The 22068-nt window shown below is 42.0% G+C and overlaps 1 protein-coding gene across 1 annotated transcript in view; it reads right to left on the bottom strand.

Moving 5' to 3' along the window:
• HTT (huntingtin) overlaps positions 1–22068 on the bottom strand; it is a 241769-nt gene that overhangs the window by 94603 nt on the left and 125098 nt on the right. Inside the window, exons 29-38 of the mRNA XM_040419177.1 lie at positions 20882–20959; positions 19842–20065; positions 19366–19444; positions 5764–5925; positions 3355–3410; positions 2782–2930; positions 2165–2301; positions 813–929; positions 617–739; positions 283–515 (exon numbers count right to left, since the gene is read on the bottom strand). Of these exons, the coding sequence (XP_040275111.1) occupies positions 283–515; positions 617–739; positions 813–929; positions 2165–2301; positions 2782–2930; positions 3355–3410; positions 5764–5925; positions 19366–19444; positions 19842–20065; positions 20882–20959 (1358 nt within the window). The remainder of the gene's footprint in view (positions 1–282; positions 516–616; positions 740–812; positions 930–2164; positions 2302–2781; positions 2931–3354; positions 3411–5763; positions 5926–19365; positions 19445–19841; positions 20066–20881; positions 20960–22068) is intronic.

Below are 22068 nucleotides of genomic sequence, written 5' to 3' on the forward strand. Positions count from 1 at the left end.
TACAGAGACATCCAGTATAAAACACAAAAAAACCTGTATGGGTTATGGACATGGTATGCCACCATTGAATCCTATACAGGAGCATACATTGAAGGCATCAGTCAGGAAATCCTCCTGATGTATATTTCTGACGTACATTGCAAAAGCGGTGTAAGGACAGCCAAATTTTGCCTAATTTAAACGGTTCAGGGTCTGACACACTGACTTTGTGTCTGTAGATCTCTCCCTACCATATCAATCTCATCACATCCTCTGGGTGATGGGCTGAAGAGTAATATCTACCGTGAAAAGGTTTCCTCTGGAGGAACGTTGATCTGGTTCTGCTCAGCATGCTCTTCTGAGTTTTGATGGTTATGGTCCCTCAATCGAGTGATGTTCTGACATGATATCAGGAGAGGTGAGAAGGACAGCTCCTGGATCCGGGACAGGACGATGTCCTCTGTGGACTGTGAGATAAGGACACGGAGAATCGCCAGGATGCCAGAGATCCATAACTGGACGGTGCTCACGGAGGCCTGTGCGATACCAGCACACAAAATGACTCATAAGATTCTCTACCCACTAGGATTCAGAGCGTTTCATACATGATGTAAGCAAACGGATTGCTTCTACTTACCATAGTGTACGGAATGACGAACATACTTCTCAACAGCATGTCTACAGGACGTAGGGCCGAAGGGGCCAATGTTTCGAATAAACTATTCAACACCCCCAGTGCTTCGTGAGAGTCTATGTGCATCTAGGAGACAAAATACGGGGTCAAATGCCAAAATACCAAGAGTTCAAGAAACCCATGCGATAGCATCACATACCTGCTGCTTTGCCAACATGGGTAAGATAACGTCAGCTATCTGTCGGGACAACCTCTTCCACTTATCTTCATTCTCCTTGTGGCACTGCTGCAGCACCAAGATGAACATCTCCAGGACCTATAAACACAAAGTTCTGAGCTATATCAAGGACATAATGCCTTGCTACAAACTTATAAGACAGGGTAACCCGGTGTGTCATGACTGTCATGTACTTACGTGTCCATGCTCCTGGGGCGAGGCTGGCTTCTAATCCGTCACTCCATTAAAGGGGTTCTGCAGTTCTTTTCAACTGATGACCCATCCTCTGGATAGATCATCAGCATCTGATTGGAGGGGGTCTGACACCCAGAAACCCAGAGGATAGATCATCAGTGTAAAAAAAAAAAAAGGGGCTGCAGAACTCCTTTAATGTGGCATCCAGCCCAGGTAACGTTGGGCCAATAAGGCTCTGCGCTGGCGTTATGCGCTTCCTTTCTGCAAAGTATTTAAATGGGCAACTACTGGCCACAGTTGCCTGTGATTGGTCTTCATGCCTCACAAACGTGGCTCTGTGTCCTCTCTAGATTCTGGATCTCTGACCTGCTGCCGGTTTGTGGCCTTGCCTCTGTCTGCTGTCTGTGGCCTTGCCTCTGATGTTATCTCCTGGTATTGGACCCTGTGCACTTGGTCAGGCTAAGGACCGTCGCCCACTTGGGGACTTCATTTAGGATGGATCATCCGAGTTGGTAGGGGCAGTGGTCTGGGTAGAGAACAGCAATACATAGTTCCCTACCTGACAGGGAACCCAATGGTGACAAACATGTGAATTGCACTTTGAAATCCGTATTGTGAGGCAACATATATATTTCAGCATCATTTTTTCAATGCGTTTGCTGACCAAACAAATATATGCAATTTGCACGGTATCTGTTAGTACCTTATAGGCAAGATCTCCACTTATGTGTGCGGTGGTTCTGTAAGCAATATTTTAAAACCTAAGATGGCCAGAGTCGACGGCATATAGGAGGCAAGTTTTCACCATTATGAATATGCATCGAATGCGCTACCACCTTCTGCTGCCTTGGACTGCAAAACCAGGGTCATGGTCCCCCCCATGCTCCCAAAAGCATACCAAAAGGTGTATATTCCATAAACGTCTCTGGTCTGAACATCCATTAAACCACAGACTTGCTCACTCATTAGGGCTAAACAGAGACGGATATGATCGATTATCACTGCTTCCATCAGATAACATTAATCATAAGAAAAGAGAGGACCTGTCCTGTGTAGAATTACTGAATTCAGGTTTAATTTTTTTTGATCCTAGTGTTTGGGCACTGTCTTTATAAATGCAATGGATGATGCCTCCTCACCTGATGATACTGGATCAGTCGGAGCAGCATTGACACCACAACTTCCTTCTGAGTCTCCAGCTCTTTTCCGGCATCAGCTTTATTTGCTCCCCTTAATACAAATAGGTCATGGACTATGGGCTGCAGTGCTGGAATAGCTACAATACAGAGACAACAGTCATTGCTATAATACTACAATGTGCATGGATTAAATGGATTATCTGGGAAATAATATTGATGGCCTATACACAGGAGAAGTCATCAAAATCACATTGTCTGGGGTCTGAGTCCTGGTATCCCCGCCGATCAACGGTTTTGGGAAGCTGTGGCGCTCACCAAGCACAGCGCTGTACATTGTATATCGGCTGTGCTTGGTATTGAAGCTCAGCTCAATTGACTTGGATGAGGCTGAGCTGCAACTAGGCCACATGACTGATGAACGTGACGTCACCTGGCCTAGGAACAGCTGATTGGCTGGGGTCCCGGGTGTCAGATTCCCGCTGATATGATACTGATGACCTATCCTGAGGACAGGTCATCAATAATAACTCCCAGTAATCCCTGATAATTGCATCTAGGACAAGTCTACTAATAAACTGTAATGGGACCACCATTTGTCATATGTAATGTCTACCTACCATGGGTCACAGCTTTTCTCCCACTGGCCATTATGCCATCACACAGCTGGATGATTTTGGGAATGCCAATGATCTGTTTGGAATGGTAGCGCTCATAGGACAGTAGTACCAGGAAGAAGAATACATTCGGGATGATGGCTTCTGATTCCCTGTTGTGTTAATAGAAACCCATGACAAGTTATCTTCATTATAGACATAGCTAATAAGCAAGTAACATGACCGTTAAGGCCCCATTCACACTGCATTTAAGCGTTTTGCTGGACTTTCCCTTGGGATATATATCTGAATACCCCAAACCTCTATGCAGCAGGTACATTCACTTCAGTGAGGCAGACAGAATCTAATGGATTCATCTTTGCACTCCGTTTGACCTGCCTTCAGTCTCTGTTTCTGACTTTTTTGGGCAGACAGAATAGCGGTCTAAAAAGCCAGACATGAACAGAAAGCAGGTCAAAGAGTGAAAATGTGAATGTACATCTGAATATCGGTTTTGGTTATTCAAACGTACTCCCCCTCCAATGGAAAGCGGAGTGGGGAGCTAAAGACAGTGAACCCAGACGGAGAGAAGCTTACCTGAACTGACCCACTTCGATATACTCAAACTGCTTTAGAACAAAACCAATAAAGACCTAAAAGGCAAAAAAAATTATGGATTAAAACTTTAAAGGGAGTCTGTCATCAAAGTTTCACCTTTTTAACCCTTCCCATAGCTTTCTAGCAGCCTTACAGTTCATAAAAACGTTACCTTTATGAGCAATCCTGGACTTATAAAACCGGCAAAAAACATCTTAGTAGCATATGCAAATGAGGGCTCGCAAGTGCCCAGGGGCGGCGATACCCTCGTAGGTGCCCAGCTAGCTCAGCCTTATCGTCACTTCAATTACTGTGATGCCGTACAAGGAGTGGGCATCGCAGTGCGCATGCACCGGCCGACGGACTGAGTGCGCAGGCGCGGGATCTCGGCGAAACAAGAAGTAAGTAGATGGGCGGTCAGAAGGAAAGGATGGGCGGGGGGAAGCGACGATAAGGCTGAGCTGCCTGGGCACCTACGAGGGTAACGCCGCCCCTGGGCACTTGCGAGCCCTCATTTGCATATGCTACTAAGATGTTTTTTGACGGTTTTATAAGTCCAGGATTGCTTATAAAAGGTAACGTTTTTTATTAACTGTAAGGCTGCTAGAAAGCTATGGGAAGGGTTAAAAAGGTGAAACTTTGATGACAGACTCCCTCTAAATCACACAGGGACGATAAATAATATGTTTAAAGCAGGGAAAAACCTTTATAGGGGTTATCCTCGCAGGTAAGCCAGTATGTACGGCCTATTAATCGATTACTGTATGCACATATGGAGAGAGGGGAATCTTGCTAAGGAACCTCTCTATTAGCTAGAGTAGAGAGCTGCTCTGTCGGACTTGGCATAACTATGTAATACCAGGATGGAATTACAGTCCACTTTACTCACTTAAGGGTACTTTCTCACTAGCGTTTTTCTTTTCTGGTATTAAGTTCCGCCCTAGGGACTCAATACCGGGAAAAAAACTGATCAGTTTAATCCTAATGCATTCTGAATGGAGAGCATTCCGTTAAGTATGCATCAGGATGTCTTCAGTTCAGTCACTGTACAGTTTTTGCACAGAAATTTCTCCGTCCAAAATTCCGGAACACTTGCCGGAATGTCGGATACGGCAACATTGAAATGAACTAATACCGGATCCGGCCCCAAGTGTTCCGGAAAAACGGATCTGGTTTTGCAGTCTGCCCATGCGCAGACCTTTAAAAAAAATGTGAAAAAGATAAATACCGGATCCGTTTTTCCAGATGACAACCGGAGAGACGGAGACGGCTCAGTCTACAAATGGTATCCTTTTGCATACAGATTGCCGGAACAGAACTGCCTGCCGGAATCCAGCGACGCTAGTGTGAAAGTACCCTAAAAGGGGTCAGAAACTTTATAAAAATATTTCCTAAAAAGGCCCTAAAGTTAAAGTTATGGAACAAACATCTGTAAACGTCCTTATACTTTACCTTAGAAAAGGCCGCAAGCTGCCCATGTATGGGGTATGCAAACATTACAGACCTGCAAAATTCACGGCCATAGGATGCAAGAAGGCAGTCATCGTGTAATTAAACCACATGCCAGCTTTCTCCGCCATCCCTGGCTGCATCCTCTTTTGCACAGGTGCTGATTAGTAATTGTACGCATTCAATGCTGCACATATACAGATGGTTCTGCAGTAGGTACCTGAACTCATTCACTTACTGTTCAACACCTGTGCAAAAAAAAAAAAAAGCAGTAGCCAGGGACAGCCAAGAACGCAGTCACATGGGTAAATGACATGACAGCTGCCATCTTGCATCCTATGGATGAAGAGATCACGATTCTGCATTCCCCAAACATGGTAGCCGGGGACATTTACAGATTTATGAGCTACAGCTTGAAGTGGTATACCGGTTAGATGAGGTTGTCCCCATTCCAGAGGAGAGGGGAACACTACTAGTAAGATAAGGGTCTGATTGTTGGGACCCCCACTAATCACAAGAACGTGCGGCTCCACACCTCAAAATGGAAAGTCAGGCCAAGCAGGCACACTGCCGCTCCATCCAACTCTATGGGACTGCTGGAGACAGCCAGGACACCACATACAGACAGTATTTGTCATGGGACAACTCCTTTAAAAAGGAGTTATGCAGGTTGTTGTTTTTTTGTGACGTACCACTGAGGAACATACCACCGCTGAGAGAATTCATTGGCTGCAGCGTCACATATGACCCTATCCATAAAGTTTCCAAGTGGGGGCCAGAAGTCTGGTGAAGACAGCCCAGCCAGAGTGTCAGAGAGCAGGTAAGTATCGAGGTCTTCACTGGTCCAACGGTGGGTATCTTTTTAAGGGGGACAACCCCTTTAAGTCTGCTTCTGACAAACTGCGTAACCCATCCGCAAATCTAAGGTCACCCAACGTCTGCAGCTAAAGCACAGATTACCTGGTCAGAATCCAGCAGGCAGTAGTTGACACGAAGCTGGACAAGTTGGGCTAGAAGGTCGAGCACTTGTCTCTGAAGCTGCACTGATGTAGTGGTGGTGTACTGCTTCAAGGCTTTGATCACCAATGGCTCAAATAGGCGAATGTGATTATGAATAGTATTCTGCAAAAAAAAAAAAAAAAATGAGAACTTTGATTGCCTATTACATTTACACTATAATTTATTAACGGAGCAAACATACTCTATAATAGACTGCTAAAACAGATACGGTGTCCATACACCACTGAAAGTTACAGTTAAAGGGGTTGTCAGAGTTATTTTTTTGCTCTATGTTCCTAACTGGGCAAATGTAACAGCTTTCCAATTAACTCACTTTATCTCCAGTGGCTGGTTTTTCAGATTTCACTGAGGGTCACATGACCTGTGATGTCAGCTTCTCTCCCTGCTCTGATAAAGTTTGTTTACAAGCCTGTAAAGGAGAGGTCGCTGTGCTGGCCACGCCCCCTTCACTGCTGTCTGCTCTCTGCTAGGATTCTTAACCCTTTCAGCTGCACAGACTGGGTAGCAGGCAGGGAGGAGACAATGCTGGGCACTGGAGCTGACAGACTAGAGAGAGCATTGCACAAGAAGGTAGGGGGAAGATCCTGAGTGTATTAGCAGTGTCATTATACAGCTGGTACTTGTAGTTCTACACATACAACATGCTGCTGATTCTCCCAGCAGGCAGACATGTCACTCAGGGCAGCACTTTGTTGTGCATTTTCATAAGTGTACAATGTATCTGATGATACTATATTCAAAATAGGATGATCATTGCCTTTAACAGCATGTGATCAGCATGAACCTGGAAAAAACCAAGATGGGTTCATGGCAAGTTCAATGTGTTAAAAGTAAATATATAGGGAGCATTATACTTCGTATTATTGTTTAGAGACATGGATTTATCTACACTGGTTTCTCTAAACTTGTTTGTCTGAGGAACAATGGGTGTTTCATGGCTAAACCATGATCTGATAAGAGACGTCCATAAAACACATCTGGTGTGGAACAGATATCTATTCATATATTCACATATAGATATATATATATTCCTGTGTGTATTCATTTAGCGTTTGAACTTGTTAATGATTCATATTTACTATGCAATATTGATGTATTATAACCGAATATTATTAATGTATCATTATGTGTCTGTATCTCACTGAGAGGATATATTCTAGGGGATATAGAGAGTGTTTAAGTTGAAATTTCTTAAATAGGGTTTATTTTAGAGGAGCTGATGTTATTTCAAACATCATTACTCAATAGCTGAGACAGTTAAGATACACAAACCAGAAGAACCATTATACCCTTATCTGCCCCATAAATTCAGGGATTAGGGAAACTTCTGATACCGCCAGTCAGTCTGAGCAAAGTGTCAGAAAGAGTCCCTCCTAATTGATTTAAGGTGGAAGAGATCAGAGTTTAAGTGGTAATGAAACAATATATATATATATATGTGTTAATTCTTAAAATATTCAAAATTGTTATATGATACAACAGTGCCATCAAGTGGTAGATGGGCAGAAGTTTCTAAGGAATGTCAATTAAATGACATCATCCCCATGTTTAACATACGTCACACCCACCTTATCTAATTGGAAATCCCTAATCCAAGAGGGGATGGGCATAGATAAGGATTGGAATATCTGATCCAGTTTTGGGAGATCAGGACCCTTCACAAAAGAAAAACTTCACAAGGACTTCACAAACACTTCACAAGGATTTCATTCATCAGCATCACTTCACACGTCAGGAACGTACCACAGGACGGGACATATCTAAATCTTGGAAAGCTGGGTCCATTCTAAAAGCTCTTTATCCCAAAGCCAGGGGTAATGTATAATCTATTTCATTTGCAGTAATTATAAATCGCTCCAATTGGCATATAGTTGAGACCCCATTATTAGTGGGTCAATAGTATTAAAACAATAATTTTATGGGAAATTTTAATGAACGTGCACATCATTAGAATTCCTGTAATATTGCTATCAGAGTGGAATCTCTGATCGGATTTTATTATCCGTAGTTAGGCCAACGGGCGTATTTATAAGGTGTCTCTTACTGCCATATTCTTTGATTGAGCATAAGGGATTTTCCACAGATTCATTTCTATTGTTTTATTGTCGTTGTTACATTATAATATTTTGATAATCAGTACACTAATCAGTAATAATTTGATTTAAAAAAAAAAAAAGAGTAGTATTGTATTGTACTTGGTGTAGTAAATTAAATGAGCCCGGCGTAAACGGAGGAGCATCATCTTGTGGTCAATTTGATATTATCCTTGTATTCATTTGTATGCCATTTTTACTGCATGTATTTATTTGTAATAAATTATATTTTATATAATTAATTGCACCCCGTTTCATTATCTGCACAAATTAACTTTAGATCTCGTCAATAAAAGAACTGGCGTTTATATGTCCGCCAATTACATTTTTAATTTTTCATATTTCATAAAAATATGAAATCATAATTTTTATGATTTCATATCTTATATGAAATAAATACCCGACATATTTTGGAGGCACTGCTGAGATTGATTGAGATATTTCTATAACCAATTTGTGCAATTAGTGAAAATATTCCTTAATCCTTATTGGCAAGTCAAATTGTTGTTGTTATTGATTATTGATCAAAATCATGAGTGTAACAGGCAGCGACCCAGATAATGGCCAGGTTTTAGCTGATAGTCCATCTGACCCAGGAAAGATAATCCCTAAGGTTATCAAATATGTTTATTCCTGTTTGAAGTTAGATAAAAATATAGATGAATGGACTAATGAGCTGCAGGCAAGAGCCTATGAAGAACGTTGAGATATATGGAAGTTAGGTGGCATGGTTGATAGATACCGGACATATATAGATTTGGCAAATGATAATACCAAGAGGGACCAACACCTCTTATGTGCATTGCCACCTGTTTTGTATGCATTGTTGGCGGTCAGTACCCTTTCCAAAGATAAGTATGAGTCTATAATGGCTACAAAAAAATATATATTCAAGATAGAATCAGAACTACAATCCGCAGAAGCGAAGATCAAAGACTTAGAGTACAACCTTAGTCACAGCCATGATGCATACCAAAAGGCAAAAAGTGATTTAGAGGATTTATATCTCCAGTATTCCAAAATTAAACAGACAGATGGATCAGCCCATAATATAGTCAATGCTGAAAGGGATCCATCTAACGCTGTGGGATATACTGACCCTCCATGTCTTACTCCCCACTATCCAGACATGCCATCACATGCTCTTAAAGCAGACCCCATCCAAGATACTCAGCAACCTGAAAGTGTTGGCATGATTACACGGGAGGCATTCACCCAATTGAGTCGGGCATTCCAAACTGCAACCGCCTTACTAGATGCCAATAACATGGAAGCCCCTAGAAGTTCCTCTCCACATGTTCCCCTGAGAAGAGATGTTAGGGTTAAATCACCTGTGCCGTATAAGTCTCATGAAAGTTGTGAAAGTGCATGTGAGTTTGACAGTGGTGTGGGGAAGCATGTGACTTATTACTTGCCACAGGATCACAGGCGACCAACATATGCTGAGGTGGTTTCTAGGAATAAAAATTCCCAATATTAAGATAAGGATCAGAGCTCCGCCAGCATAATTAAGTTTTTGAATAATACAGTATCCAAATTTTCCAAGAAAGGTTCTTCTCAGATAGCCAATCACTTGGAACTGTATGAATCCACTATGGATTCTTTAAAATTATACTCTGATGCTGACCGAATCAGATTCCTTCCATGGGCATTTGATGATAAGTATAGTCATTACTTTACCTCATTTGGGGAGAGAGGCATTCAAGATTGGCCAAGTGTTTTGCATGAGGTTAAATTGGAATTCGGACCGTACCGAACCACCACTGCAAAACGGGACATATATAGCCTTACGTGTAGACCCAATCAGAGTCCCCGTGAATTCCTCTCTGTCCTTCAAAAATGCCTATGGATTGGCATATAGATCCCCAAATTGGGAATCTGAAGAATTCAAACAGTTATTCTATGACGCTATGCCAACCCAGATCAAATATAACTTAGCCAGAGATCTGGATATTGATGCCCCCTTGGATTGATTGGTGACGGATGCCACCACGCTGTATAATATCAGTGAGTGCCATGCAACAGAGAGAAGGTTTAAAAAATCCCCAGAGCAAATGTAGCTATAGCTAAGGTAAACCCTAGCTTGGGATTTGAAAGCCAGCCACGAAGGTTCCCTCAGTCTACAGGACCTGCTCAACAAGCCCAGCAACAACAAGTAGGACCGCCCAAACAGACCAAAACCCAAAATACTAATGGATCAGAGGGGAATAATTCAGGTAATGGGAGGTCTAACTACCGTCCCTATTACAATAAAGGCCCCCAGGGATATGGGCCCTATAACAATAGGAATTATCAGGGTTACAGGTGCTGGGATAATAGACCCAGACAACAGAGGGAAGATAGGCAGGAATCCTCAAATTCACCCAGGAGTAGGTCACCTACCGATAACCAGGGTGCCCAGCAAAGCCACAATGTGCCCAGACCAAACAGGTTTGATCAGCTGGCAGAACAAGTGGCCCAGTTGAGTGACATTGTGAGAAAGTTGTCCCAGGTATCTCCAGGAAAACAGCCTGAGCCTTTTTTAGGGGCAACTCCAGGTCCCAGCTCAACATCATAAAACAAATTGGGCCGGGTCAGAACCCAGGCCACTGTAAGGACATTAAGTTGATTGTGGTAGGATCTGATGTGATTCCTAATTCAATATTTCCTTGCAGTACCTCTGACCCTGAAATTAGGGCCAGGGGGGAAATGTCTAATATGTCATTTGTCTTGCAGTCTAATGATGTCAATTCATATGACTAGATGTCTATTCCAGTGTGTAATCCCATCATTCCAGCATCTAGCCGTGAGCCAGCTGTGACTTGTGGTGTCACACAGCTTGTCCCAAAGGGGGGGGCTGACGCTGCTCCTCCAGCTTGTCCTGAGAGACTCCGGAATGCAGAGGTCACGGAGCTACAAAGAGGTCAACCTCTCAGACAGCAGATGGGTAAACATCCTAACTTTCTCTGATTTATTTCAGGTGGACGGCCGATACTTTGTGGATATATATCTCCAGAATGAACTTATCGGACCAATCAAAGGATTAATAGACACTGGATCACAAGCCACCATTTTATCTAGCACTTATTCCCAACAGGTCTTAGATTTAACATCAAAGAAGCCACGATTAAGGTCATTTGATGGCTCTTTGATAAGTGTGGGTGGAGATGCCTTACAGGTAAAAGGAACATCCTGGTTGACATTTAAAATTGGCAAGAAGACAATTAGACATCCCACATTGATTGTGGATCTTCCATTTGATCGGATGATCATAGGAATCGATTTATTAAAAAGATTGAGTCCCATAATTGATTTCATTAATGAAGCAGTATGGACTCAGGTGAAGACACCCATTGCCTATGAATACTCTTGCAACACACAAGCACAACGCAGTTGTCATGTGATTGAAGAGAAACCTAGCTCTATTGAAGTGCATTTCAGGAACAATCAAACACCGGAGGTCACAATCCTGAAGAATGGTAAGCCCGAGGAAGATGTCAATGGTGCCGCTCACATCATTACCATCCAGAGGGACAAAATCAAAAAGGTAACTCTGGATGATGATATATTAACCATTTCTCTTGAAAGGGGGAATCACGAAGTCGCGGACCTGACAAGGCACGTTCAATCGATGGTACGGATTGAAAAGGTCAATAACAATTTATTGATTCCCGTACAGGTAAACAATATAGCCCGGGTGAAATTTGCCAAGTTGGATTTGAAATCCGAAGCAAGTTACATAAGCCTAGGACTCTTGAAACAGATCACCAATCCTAAAATGATTAAAAGTTTCTCTCCACAGGACCAATGGGTTCATGATCTGGATGGAGATTCCCAAAGTCATAATGTGGTTGCAAGATGCGTTTTGTCTATCTTCATAGGAAATAAAACTACGGAGCACGTTTTCATCGTGATAAATGAACCACGGTATCAAATGTATATAGGTAATGACCTTCTGCACCGATTTGCCGTACAGATTGACCTGGTGAATAACACCTTATGGTCCAGATTGCCGGGAAACCCAGAGGGATTCCAGGATGTAGAACAAGCCTTACGATGGGGACAACAGATGCCCTATGCCGTAAGTATCATGGTTGCTGTGAAAGTTGAAATTCCTGAAGGATGCAAACCATTTCTTCTACCCATTAAAGTAAAGAAGGGACAGAAGCTGAAGAACACAGACGCGTTGATCTGTTTATCCAACAGAATACAGCAACTCGGCCTAAAGGTAAAGCCTACTCCCCAGGATCCGTTACATATGGTAATTCATAACATGGTTTCCCATAGCATATCCCTACAAAAAGACACCGTAATTGGTTTGGCTATGGATTCGGAATACTACACATTTGGATTCCAAAATGATGTTATTGGAATAATTCCTGATGAATACCTGACAGAGGAACAAACAGTGGAACAACATTTTTCCTCAACCCCTGAGGGGTTATTTAACATCCACTCTGTTTATCCTTTAGCTCTGAAGAAGGTACATGCCACGTCGAAGAATCATCATTGGTTTTCAACCATGAGATCGATGAAAAAGAGTATGAATCGTACCAGCCAGGAAAGGATAAGGTATGCTACACCCAGAACGATTTAACTAGTGAGCTTGAAGAAGCTTACGAGTTAAGTCAGCCAGAGATTTTCCCAGAATTTCAGGAGCGGGTGGAAGAACAAATCTCCATGGCTGACGCATGTTCCGACGAGTCGAAGCGTCAACGGCTAAAGGAGCTCTTCACAGAGTTCCAGGAGATGTTCGCCAAGGATTCTTATGACTGTGGGGAAACAGACCTACACGTTACAAGAATCCAGACAGATCCCGATGCACCCCCTGTTTTTGTAAAACAATACCGACTTCCGCTGGCGGCTTACGAGTCACTATCGGAAATCGTCAAAAACTTGGAGAAGAGAGGTATCATCCGTCTAGTACACAGTTCATTCAATCATCCGATACTTGGAGTCCTCAAACCTAACGGTCAATTTCGTCTCTGCTCGGACCTAAGACAGTTAAACAAACGTGTTTACATGTCCGGATGGCCCGTGCCATACATTGACCAGTGTTTGGCACAAATACAAGGATCCAAAATCTTCACTGCCCTTGACTGTGCACAAGGATATTGGACGATTAAGGTAGATGAAAGGAATCAGTACAAACTGGCCTTTACATTTGGCAAACGACAGTATGCATGGACCCGACTGCCCTTCGGGTACATAAATGCAGGCCATGAGTTTGCAGTGTTCATGCATAAGGCAATGCCTGATGCCACTGAACGAGGTACCTTATCCTATGTGGATGACATCCTGATAAAAAGTACAACTTTTGAGGAACATATTCAGGAGTTGAGGCATGTACTAACCCAGCTGAGGAAAACAGGTGTAAAACTTTCTTTGCAGAAGGCTCAATGGTGCCGGACCAAGGTTAATTTCCTAGGTCATGAAGTCACTGCGGATAGAATTAACCCACAGAAAAAGAAGGTGGAAGCAGTGACCAAGACAAAATCTCCTACAAATCTCAAAGAGTTGAGATCATTCCTGGGCATGATGAACTACTCACGTAAGTTCATAGATAATTATGCCGAAATTACAAAACCTCTTTTACAGTTGCTAAAGAAAAGGAATAAAATGGGAATGGAATGAGCGTCATGAGCAAGCTGTAACCGAGCTCAAGGCCAAACTTATCCAGGCTCCGTGCCTTGCTTATCCAGAAGGGGGGAAAACCTTTCTTCGTGGAAACAGGTTTCACTGATAAAAGCATAAGTGCAGTTCTTTTCCAAAAACAGGAAAACCGAAACAAGATCATCGCCTATGCCAGCAAGTCCTTGTCACCGGTTGAGGTAAAATTCAATGATTGTGAGAAAGCATTATTGTCAACTGTATGGGCTTTGCAATATTTTAGGAGTTTTATCCAAGGCGAAAGGATCATTGTGGAGACCGCACATCAGCCACTGCAATACTTGCAGAGTGATCGTATAAGAGATGGAAACTTGTCAAACAGCAGGATAACCGCCTGGACAATGTCCTTAATGGGATGGCCATTGGAAATCAGGTACAAACAAAATAATAAAAACCCAGTTGCTCAAGGATTAGCAGAACTCCATGACTGTACCCATACGGAACGTAAAAGTGAGTCAACGGAAAATGATTTCCTGGATGAACAATCATCATCACCATATAAATCTTATGAAGAGGAGTATTGCAAATCGTTACCATGTGTGTACGTAGAGGGCTGTTCCGTCCATGCCGATGAAGGATCCGAACGTACATTAGTTGCAGGTATTGGAGTCGTATGGAATAATACATTCCTGAATGTATCCGTTGGATACAAAATTGGTTCCAAAAGCAGCCAAGTTGCAGAACTTACTGCTGTGTACAAAGCCATACAAATGGCTATCGAATATGATGTTAAGGAGTTTGTAATCATCACAGATTCCGACTATATTCGTAACAGCTTTGTGGAGTACTTTCCCGGATGGAAAAGATCCGACACGATGAGAAGTAATAACAAGCCAGTAAAGCATGGTAAGATGTTTTGTAAAATTGATGAGATAGTTACCGCCCACAGTCTTATCATTTATTGGAAGAAGGTAAGAGGTCATTCAAAATATCCAGGCATGGATAAAGAGGGGAATGACCTAGCAGATTCCCTTGCCAAGCAAGCAGCCATTGACGGAGAAGTCTTTGACGTTGATGACCTCATGGGAACTATTCAAGTGGATGCTATGACAAGGAGTCAGGCCCAAAAGGGAGCTGAAGCCAATGTGGCGCAGTGGAGCCAAGATTCCCCTAGTGAGGATCTCATTGCAAGCCAAAAGGGGATCCAATTATTGGTCTCTTTTATAAGCACATTGAGGATCCACACAATTATCCCATAACCACGGAAGACTGTATGGGTAAGGAGGAGTTACGAATTTTGATGAAAGGTAAGTCCCAAATCTCATTACAGGATGAACTGCTGATAAGAACCTCTAAGAATGGTATCACGCAATAGATAGTACCTGCAGCATACCGAGGTCTGATGTTACAACATGCACATGATGCCCCAACAGCTGGTATTCGAGGTGAGAAAATAACGTACGAGTTACTACGGGACTACGCTTACTGGCCACATATGCTGCAAGATGTGCGAACATATTGTCAGGGATGTCTAATCTGCCCTCAATTCCAGCCACAAGGACCCACTCATCGGGCACCATTGATGAAAAGGGGGATGTCCATGCCATGGTCAGACATCCAAATTGACTTCATTGGACCAGTAACGACCTCATCGAGAGGCAACAAGTATATGTTAACCGTAACTTGTATGTTCACCAAATGGGTGGAATGTTTGCCGTGCAAAACATGCAGTTCAAGCGCATGTGCATCTCTGCTCATTAACCATGTATTTTCTAGATTTGGTCTTCCCCAGCGCATCGAATCTGATCGTGGAAGTCACTTCACCAGTGAGGTGATGACAAAGATGTGGGAAATCCTGGGGGTAAAGAGGAAGCTACACATAGCTTATCGACCAGCCTCTAGTGGTGGTGTAGAATGTTACAACCAGTCCATTGTAAACATCCTGAAAAAGTTTTTCAATGAATCTGGTAAGGACTGGGATGTCAAGTTGCCTTTGGTGCTTATGGCCATCAGAGCCACCCCAAGCGCAGCAACTAAGCTTTCTCCCTTCGAGATGATCACGGGAAGGAAGCTGGTGTTACCCCAGCATTTACTTTACAGGACAACAGACCATAACTTGATCAATGCTACAACATCGCATCAATATGTGGAAAATTTACGCAAGCACCTTCAGCATGCTTTTGCGTTCGCCCAGAAGAATATAGAGAAAGCCGCAGTGAGTGCCAAGACATATTATGATCTGAAGACTACACAGAAGGAGTATCAAATTTCCGATCAGGTATATCTCTATTACTTCGCTCGGGATCAAGTGAAGGAGAGAAAATTCCTACCTTCCTGGAAAGGTCCCTATGTCATCACTGACAAATTATCTCCAGTGGTCTACAAGATCAAAATCCCTAAGGGGGATGAGTTTATTGAAAAATGGGTGCACATTAATCAGCTACGTGTTTGTCATCCTAGTGCACGACTTCGAGAGATTGAAGGAGTTGGATGAAAAGAGGTGAAAAGACTTCATGGTTCCAGCTAAAGACGGAAATGAGGATTGGTACCGTATGAACGGAAAAACGTTATCTGTTATTCTACATCTTTAACGCATACTAACCCATCCTGATGTACATTTCCTCTGTAACAAAATGTCTCCTAACTCACCTCTGAAACCAGAACTTACTCTGTCCAAGAAAAGAACTTATGCCAATCAGAGGTATATGGTAATAGTAACTCTTTTTTTGCAGAATAAAGTAAAAAAAATGTATATACTCATATGTGTCATACAATATTTTATAGACGTAAGATGTCATCAAAGATGATTGCCATTATCTACGTCGTCCTGATCTTGGGGAAGGAGTTCCATGCTGAGCCGATTGCTGTGCCAGGTCCTTCGTCGGGGATCATGCTACAAGATACAGCGGGGTTCATCTTGACGAACAAGAGTATATTATCCCAGAAGGTCTACATAAGTGTACAATGTATCTGATGATACTATATTCAATATGGATGATCATTGCCTTTAACAGCATGTGATCAGCATGAACCTGGAAAAAACCAAGATGGGTTCATGGCAAGTTCAATGTGTTAAAAGTAAATATATAGGGAGCATTATACTTCGTATTATTGTTTAGAGACATGGATTTATCTACACTGGTTTCTCTAAACTTGTTTGTCTGAGGAACAATGGGTGTTTCATGGCTAAACCATGATCTGATAAGAGACGTCCATAAAACACATCTGGTGTGGAACAGATATCTATTCATATATTCACATATAGATATATATATTCCTGTGTGTATTCATTTAGCGTTTGAACTTGTTAATGATTCATATATACTATGCAATATTGATGTATTATAACCGAATATTATTAATGTATCATTATGTGTCTGTATCTCACTGAGAGGATATATTCTAGGGGATATAGAGAGTGTTTAAGTTGAAATTTCTTAAATAGGGTTAATTTTAGAGGAGCTGATGTTATTTCAAACATCATTACTCAATAGCTGAGACAGTTAAGATACACAAACCAGAAGAACCATTATACCCTTATCTGCCCCATAAATTCAGGGATTAGGGAAACTTCTGATACCGCCAGTCAGTCTGAGCAAAGTGTCAGAAAGAGTCCCTCCTAATTGATTTAAGGTGGAAGAGATCAGAGTTTAAGTGGTAATGAAACAATATATATATATATGTGTTAATTCTTAAAATATTCAAAATTGTTATATGATACAACAGTGCCATCAAGTGGTAGATGGGCAGAAGTTTCTAAGGAATGTCAATTAAATGACATCATCCCCATGTTTAACATACGTCACACCCACCTTATCTAATTGGAAATCCCTAATCCAAGAGGGGATGGGCATAGATAAGGATTGAAATATCTGATCCAGTTTTGGGAGATCAGGACCCTTCACAAAAGAAAAACTTCACAAGGACTTCACAAACACTTCACAAGGATTTCATTCATCAGCATCACTTCACACGTCAGGAACGTACCACAGGACGGGACATATCTAAATCTTGGAAAGCTGGGTCCATTCTAAAAGCTCTTTATCCCAAAGCCAGGGGTAATGTATAATCTATTTCATTTGCAGTAATTATAAATCGCTCCAATTGGCATATAGTTGAGACCCCATTATTAGTGGGTCAATAGTATTAAAACAATTTTATGGGAAATTTTAATAAACGTGCACATCATTAGAATTCCTGTAATATTGCTATCAGAGTGGAATCTCTGATTGGATTTTATTATCCGTAGTTAGGCCAACGGGCGTATTTATAAAGGTGTCTCTTACTGCCATATTCTTTGATTGAGCATAAGGGATTTTCCACAGATTCATTTCTATTGTTTTATTGTTGTTGTTACATTATAATATTTTGATAATCAGTACACTAATCGGTAATAATTTGATTTTAAAAAGAGAGTAGTATTGTATTGTACTTGGTGTAGTAAATTAAATGAGCCCGGCGTAAACGGTGGAGCATCATCTTGTGGTCAATTTTGATATTATCCTTGTATTCATTTGTATGCCATTTTTACTGCATGTATTTATTTGTAATAAATTATATTTTATATAATTAATGCACCCTGTTTCATTATCTGCACAAATTAACTTTAGATCTTGTCAATAAAAGAACTAGCGTTTATATGTCCGCGAATTAAATTTTTTATTTTTCACATTTCATAAAAATATGAAATCATAAGATATGAAATCATAAAAATTATATGAAATAAATACCTGACAACTTGTAGCCACTCCCTTAGCAGTTTTATTATACAGCTGGGACTTTATTATACAGCTGGGACTAAAAAACGTACTACTATTTTTTCTGTAGCTTCTATACCAGGGATCAGCAACCTGCAGCACTCTAGATGTTCTGAAACTACAACTCCTAGAATGCTCCATTCACTTCTATGGGAGTTATGAGAACAGACGAGCATGTTTGCATGCTGGGAGTTGTAGTTTCACAGCAGAAGGAGTGCCGAAGGTTGACGATCCCTGTTCTATACAAACCTATGTGTCTTCATGGTAAAAAAAAAAAATGTTTTAAAAAATCCGGCTTTCAAAAAAGTGATAGCCTTTATTCCATGTGCTAGATAAAATCCAATTCAGACACCACATCTCGGATCGTACAACTGTGATCTTTAATCATGAGTAAGGATCACGGTTGCACGATCAGAAACACGTAGACATTGTGTCTGAATTCGATTTTCTCTAGCACATGGAATAAAGGCTGTCACTTTTTTGGAAGCTGGACTTTTTTTTTTTTTTTTTTCCACTACGTTCATTGTGCTTCGTTCCCAGCACCGTCCGTGCTTCTTTTGAGATTCAACACAGTTGAGCGCAGCTACCAATTTTCTTTTTCGCATTTATGTGTCTCCATGGCAAACAAACTCTGTAGTCATATTCCTTCCTGCAGGATTACACTACACAGAGGCTGTTGTCTGTTATCATGGAGATGCATAGTCTGCATAGTAGCTGAAGACCCAAGACGATAGGAAATTTACAATTAAAACCCATGGCTTCATTTTTCACTGTAGATTAGTACAAGAAAAATTGGTTGGTGGACATGGCCTTTAATGGTCAATTCCTATTGATAACAGGTAAATTCAAGTGTGACACTTAACATCCCCATTAGAGGTGGTTGTGGAATTCACGCAGGATACCTGTTGGTCAGTCAAAATACCTGCAGGGTCTAGTTTAGAAATAATGCCATAAAGAAGAACTACCTTAGCTTTGTCAACTCTGTGTGAGTGTGAACAATGAGGTTGGGGGTTAAATACTGGGACAATCACCTCTTGTAAAGACATAACCGGGAAGGTCAGTGACAAACCTTTATGATGAATCATTGCATTGCAGAAGATTACCTTGTCAGCCCGATGCTTAGGAACGGTGGTAATGCTGTTCTTGAGCTGGGAAGAAACTTTCTGGAGAACATCAAACCATCTGTAAGAGGAAAATATAATGGTTTTCTCATCATAAGGCCTCATGCACACGACCGTATGTATTTTGCAGTCTGCAAAAAATACGGATGACTTCCATGTGCATTCCGTATTTTGCGGAACGGAACAGCTGGCCCCTAATAGAACAGTCCTATCCTTGTCCGAAATGCGGACAATAATAGGGCATGTTCTATTTGTTTTGCAGAACGGAAATACGGACATACGGAAACGGAATGCACACAGAGTAACTTCTGTTTTTTCCTGCGGACATTGAAATGAATGGTTCTGTATACGGTCCGCAAAAAAAAAAAACGGACGCAGAAAGAAAATACTTTTGTGTGCATGAGGCCTAAAGGTGAAAATAAAGACGGATGGGGGCGTCACTGGATACGTGATCTTACCCCGATGTGTCCTGCTCTTGGTCGGCTTGAACCATATTTCGTAGACTTGCATCAGCCAGGGCCTGAGTGAAATGCGTGTAGGGTGCCATGAAGCAGTAATGGTACAAGCCAGGTCGCAGGTTAGAGGAGCCCAAGCGCTGAGCCTTGCCTTGTGATTTACCCGGGTTAGAAGATAAAGCCTCGAACTGTGATGCCAAGTTAGTCCCAAAAAGCGTCTTTAATAGCTGAAGACAGAAAACAGATGATTAGATCACTAAATGCTCAACAGAGGATGGTTAGACATAAACGCTACCTCAATTCTTTGAGCAACATTTCTTATTTGGCGTTAGAAGCACCAACACAAAGCTAGAGATGCAAAAAGTATCAACGTAGATTGCTCAGGAGCAATGAATGGGACAATATATTTTTTATTCACAGAGACCATATGTCCTCCATGGTGGTCCAATTCTGTAAGACTGTCAATTTCAGCTTGATCATACAACATGAAGGAAAAATGCGGTGCAATCACGTTAAAGGGGTTGTCCGAGTGTTGATCTAATCTCAGTATAGGACAATCAGTAACTGATCGGTGGGGGTCCGACACCCAGAATTCCTGTCTATCAGCTGTTTGAGGAGGCCATGGTGTTCCGATGAGTGCCGCAGCATCCCCGCAGTTTACCAAGCACAGTGCTGTACGTTGTATAGTGGCAGTACTTGGTATTGCAGCTCAGCCACATTCCTTTGAATGGGAATGGGATGCGCCTAGGCCACGTAATCAAGAAATGAAGTGACTGGCCTAGGAAGAGGCTGCAGCACTCACTGGAGCACTGCAGTGCAATATCTGCAAAAGGCTGATCGAGCACGTGGGGGTCGAGTGTCAGAGGCCTCTGATCTGAGTCAGAGCTGCTGCAAATCACAGGAGGAGTCAGGACCATGTGTTAGATGGTGACATAACAATAATACGTTTCCCTGGAGCTTCCCCCTAATAACAGTGGCTTCGTTCTAAGAAGAGCGAAACAGAGTAAGTTCTGAAAAGTATTACACTGCTGGTGTAATCTCACCTGCTGCACACAGACAGTCGCCATCACCGGTTCACGGCTGAAACAGGATTTAAGATAACCCAGGATTTCTTCAACGCACTGCAAAAGTAACAGCAAGATGTCAGAGGGAGCAACACGACCAGAGCAGACATCAATTTAAAGTCATTAGGTCACTGCTCACATAATAACTAGCAGCCACTTACATAAAGTCCCCAGCTTACACACATGACCGTAACAAGCACACATTACACAAAATAAAGGGTGCTACTACAGCATAAAGTGCATGCTACATACATGGTAACATTGTTTATAAGGCTGGAAAAAAAAAAAAGACATTCGTCCAAGTGTAGTCCCTCCATTCCAGTTATTATTTTAGTTGCCCTCCTCTGAACCCTCTCCAGCTCTGCTATGTCTGCCTTGTTCACAGGAGCCCAGAACTGAACACAGTACTCCATGTGTGACCAGTGATTTGTAAAGTGGTAGGACTATGTTCTCATCACGGGCCCCTTTTGATGCAACCCATTATCTTATTGGCCTTGGCAGCAGCTGCCCGACACTGGATTCTACAGCTTAGTTTGCTGTTCACTAAAAGTCCTTTTCCATGTCCGTGTTACCCAGTGTTTTACGATTTAGTATGTACGGGTGACTTGCATTATTCCTTCCCATGTGCATAACCTTACATTGATCATTTACAGAGTCTGTGACAAACCCTATATAAGCTCCTCCCAGCAGTCATAAGGAGAGACTGCGCAGCTTGAGGAAAATATGAAGATCAGAGGGGTCACAGCAGAGAGCCAGAGGACAGGCCATGAGGCATGCAAAGGACAGCTAGAATGGGATGGTGCAGTACTGAAAAGATCCACTTAAAACAAAATAATTCCACTAAAAACTTAAATTTATTGCTAATGGCCTCACTGTTTTGCATGCAGCCATTGACACCTGCGCTTCATACCCTAAGCAACCTCTAGCACCTTAGTTGTAAAATTGGATGCTCAGAAAGGGTGCATTAACAGCTTAGAGAGGAGCCGTCAGCCCTTCTGACATATCTGTTTTAGTAAATTTAGGGGCACAGTTATTAAGACTGGTGACCCTTGCACTGGATCCGCTGGAGATATGTAGAGGCGCCGGCCTCTTCATAACTTCAGTGGATCCACCGCTGCTTCTAAATGTAAGACGGCTTCTGAGCTGCCTTATACTTGGACCTTTTT

This window comes from Bufo bufo, chromosome 2 (assembly GCF_905171765.1).
Source record: "Bufo bufo chromosome 2, aBufBuf1.1, whole genome shotgun sequence".
In the NCBI taxonomy this organism is placed as follows: Eukaryota; Metazoa; Chordata; class Amphibia; order Anura; family Bufonidae; genus Bufo; species Bufo bufo.